This window comes from Macadamia integrifolia, chromosome 1 (assembly GCF_013358625.1).
Source record: "Macadamia integrifolia cultivar HAES 741 chromosome 1, SCU_Mint_v3, whole genome shotgun sequence".
Taxonomy (NCBI): domain Eukaryota; kingdom Viridiplantae; phylum Streptophyta; class Magnoliopsida; order Proteales; family Proteaceae; genus Macadamia; species Macadamia integrifolia.
The window spans coordinates 12,737,903-12,741,670 of record NC_056557.1 but is presented as its reverse complement, the minus strand read 5'-3'; the positions used below and the strand labels follow the sequence as shown (position 1 = coordinate 12,741,670).

Sequence of the window (3,768 nt, the reverse complement as noted above, 5' to 3'; positions counted from 1 at the left end):
CATGGAGGTGTTGCATAACCCAGAACTCCAAACTCTTCGTGAGCAGTTAAGTATGGCGTCTTCTCCACCTAAGGATTTTACTTATCGGGATGGCCTATTGTTTTTTCGCCGCTGCCTAGTCTTGGCTGCGGATTCATCCTTGTGCCATGTCTTCCTTACTAAGTTCCAATTTTCACCCACAGGGGGCCACGCCGGATTCCTTCGCACTTATAACCGCATTGCAACTACATTCGACTGGAGAGGAATGTGTGCCTCTGTCCATGAATTTGTGGCCTAGTGCCAAACCTGCCAACAGATCAAGCCATTCACAACTTCACCCGCAGGGCTACTCCAGCCATTACCAATTCGTACCCAAGTATCAGAGGATGTAGCAATGGACTTTATTACTGGCCTTCCACCATCAATTCTGGTTATGGTTGATCATCTTAGAAAATATGCCCACTTTTGTGCTCTTCCCAGCAACTTCACAAGTACTAAGGTGGTCGTGGTCTTCGTTGCTGAGATTATGCGCCTCCATGGCCTTCCCCACACCATTGTTAGTGATAGGGATCCCTTATTCCTCAGCAACTTCCGGCAGGAACTATTCCACCTCCAGGGAACCAAATTGTCTATAAGCACCATTTATCACCCCCAGACAGACGGTCAATCCGAAGTCCTCTACTATTGCCTCGAAATGTATTTACGTAGCTTTTTCATGGATGACCCGATGACATAGGCGAAGTACCTCACTTAGGCAGAGTACTGGTACAATACTTCGTTCCACACTGCCACGGGCTTGACTCCCTTCCAAACTTTATATGGAAGGCCTCCTCCATCTCTTCTACGTTACATCCCGGGTACTTTTGCTAATAAGGATGTTCACCAGGAGCTTCAGACCAGAGAAGACATTCTCTCCTCCCTGAAATCCAACCTCGCTCGTGCCCAAGTTCGTATAGAAAATCAGGCAGACAAAGGGCGTGTGGATGCCCATTACTCAGAGGGTGAGTGGGTCTTCGTTAAACTTCAACCCTACCGCCAACGCTCAGTAGCTTTACGATTGAACCAGAAATTGGGACGACGGTTCTTTAGCACTTTCCAGGTTCTGAAACGAATTGGCCAGGTCACCTACAAGCTGGCCTTACCAGATTCTGCTCGCATTCTTACACATCTCTCAACTCCGACGATGTATTGGGGACCCCACTACTCAGACGATTGCCCTTACTCCCCCTGTCGCTGATCTAAACACCAACGCCACGCCACGGGCAGTTCTCGGCTACCGACGAGTTAGGTGCCAAGGCAGCTGGATCCCCCAAGCCCTTATTCAATGGGAGGGCTTTCCCCTGGAAGATACCACATGGGAGGACGTTTCCATTATACAATAGCTCTTTCCTTAGTTGAACCTTGAGGATAAGGTTCTCTCCGAAGAGGGTGGTAATAATATGAGTCAATAAGAGGAGCTGGCAACATCTGATGTGGCAAATGTGCGTAGGAGTATCCGGCAGAAAAGGAGAGCAGTTACCTTAAGAGATTTCGTATAAGGGACCACTAGAGGATATTGGTATAACAGAATTAGTTAGGATTTGGGTGGAGGAACGACTGTAAGGGGCCAAGGGAATATCACAAGTGTATAAAGGGACGCTTAGGCGTGGAAATGAATATGAACAATCTACCTCTCTAATTCTTCTTCTTCTTCTAGAAGGTTCCACCCTCGAAGTGGCTAATTCTTACAGAGACTGTATCGGGGACCTTCAGTTTGTCGGTACTCATGCCAATACAAAGAATAACTAGACTTCTTGGTGAAATTTAAGTCGTAATGTTCAAAAAATCCAACGGAAGCCCCATTGAACTCTTCACTTGAAGGTTTTAACCCAAGTAGAACACCTATATCTAACAATGCTAGGCTCATCATACCACAGGAAAAATGAAAAGAGTTCATGGAACCATACCAAAAAGTAAGAGCGGCCTAAAGGAGAGGTTTATCCATATGAGTAAGAAGCTTTATTGGAAATCCTAAGGGTCTCCCATTCAAAAGATTTTTCTTTAGCCGATCTATCTACCCAATCAATGCAATCTGGGATTTTGGTAGGCCATATTTGGGAAAAGGCTAGGCCATATTTGGGAAAAGGCTTTGTATTTACCTTTAAGAGAGATAGGAGGGACCTCATAACAAAACAAAAGAGTTTCATATTTGTGTTTCAGGAAATCAGGGATTGAAAACGATGGCGATGGGAGAGTAGGACCTACCAAAAAAAAAGAGAAGAGGAAGGGATCAATACTTCTGTGTGAATGAAATCTAATGCGTAGCCCCTGACTAGAGGGAGAGGGGCAAGGTATTAGGGATAGCCGCTTCTGTCTCGAACAATGGATGGAGTTGGTGGCAGTGAAATATTTCGGAGTCACCATAATGGCTTGGTTTTCTTTTTTCGGCCCTATTCCCCGCCTTATGAATCAAACACATCCGAGCATCTTGTTACAAAGAGAGATTGGTTAGTCATCTTTTGTTCATTCTTACCCCACACTACCAGATCCCATTGGTTAAGTTGGGGCAAGAATAGCCATCGGGCTAATTCATAATCTAGGATAGGATGGATTGGCCGAACTTTGCCGCTCGTCCCTCTAAGAGATCAACCTCTAATAGGGTTGGCTTGGGGCCTTGATGCCACCGCTGCCTGTGGGGATTGGGACATCTTATTAAAGTCTATAGTGCCCATCTAGGAATTAGTGAAGCTTTCTTCTTTCTTCTATGAATTGGTTTAGCGCGAATAGGTAAGTAGAACCTTGTTTCTTTCGGATGTCTTCAAGAAGCTTGTGATCTTATTCCGATAGACTAGGATGGTCCATGGTTACTAGTTTAGAAGGAGACGCAAGAAGGAATAGAGAGTAGAAAGCTTAGCTAGAGGAAGAAGAAAAATTATTGAGTTTAATAAATAACCTTAAAAAAGGGGTAAATCCTCTTTTTATTTAAGGTAAGTACGTTTACGCTTCTTAGAAAGAGAAAATGTGATGTAGGCAGTACAACAGGACTTGGAACAAAATCAATTCCTTGTGAAACATGATGATAAAGACCGCAAAATCAAAAGTAAACTATAGGAGGGCATGGAATGGTAAAAATGGAGAGTGAGGCAGCAAGGTTTTGGAGAATGGGCACAATGATGGTGATCCTCCTGATCGTGGTTGACAATATCTCTTAACAGATTTCTGGAAACCTCTTCGCATCCATTCTAATAGGCAGGAAGTGGCAGAGAAATCTACCATGGACGGACCAGGTTTGTATGGATTAGTTAGGAACTTAGAGAATGTGACTGAAGGTAACATTGCTGGTAAGATCTTGTATTCTACTGTTGTGGCAGGGACTTTGCCGAAGATTGACAACCTGCCAGATCCAATTCAAGCTGGATCCCTAACCACAGTGACCATACCATAAGAGGCTTATGAGAGCGGCTACAGAAATTTTGATTTGCTCTAATTGGAAGAACAAATTTTAGATTTGTTTCCATGGATGAGATTCGTAAAGAGGGAAGGGAATCTTGGTCTTTGAAGGGTCGTTTCACTTTTTCTCCAATGGGAAAAGGGTTTTTCCTTCTTCAATTTGAATTGGAGTATGATAAGGCATTGATATGGAAGAGAATCTCTATTAAAGATGGAAGTTAGTTTATAAGGCTTCAAAGGTGGAGACATGATTTCAATATCCATGATAAACTGGTTGTCACAAATATGGTTTGGACTCGCTTTCCAGATCTCCCTCTGGAATACTGGCATAAAAAAGTTTTGCCTACAATGGCAAAGGCT

The 3,768-nt window shown here is 43.8% G+C and overlaps 1 protein-coding gene across 1 annotated transcript; it reads left to right on the top strand.

Annotated features, from left to right (window-relative positions):
* The first annotated feature begins 373 nt into the window (after positions 1-373).
* Positions 374-3,403, top strand: LOC122065461. The gene is made up of 3 exons (XM_042629302.1): positions 374-675; positions 805-980; positions 3,174-3,403. Exons 1-3 carry the CDS (start codon positions 374-376, stop codon positions 3,401-3,403), a joined length of 708 nt encoding a protein of 235 aa, XP_042485236.1.
* The last annotated feature ends 365 nt before the right edge of the window (positions 3,404-3,768 follow it).

What these genes read in the sequence shown, in the direction of transcription:
- LOC122065461 (XM_042629302.1), top strand. Translation starts at nt 374, where the DNA reads ATGGACTTTATTACTGGCCTTCCACCATCAATTCTGGTTATGGTTGAT. An exon ending in CTCTACTATTGCCTCGAAAT is followed by an intron (nt 676 to 804) that starts GTATTTACGTAG and finishes TTTATATGGAAG; the next exon opens with GCCTCCTCCATCTCTTCTAC. An exon ending in GGATGCCCATTACTCAGAGG is followed by an intron (nt 981 to 3,173) that starts GTGAGTGGGTCT and finishes ATCTCTTAACAG; the next exon opens with ATTTCTGGAAACCTCTTCGC.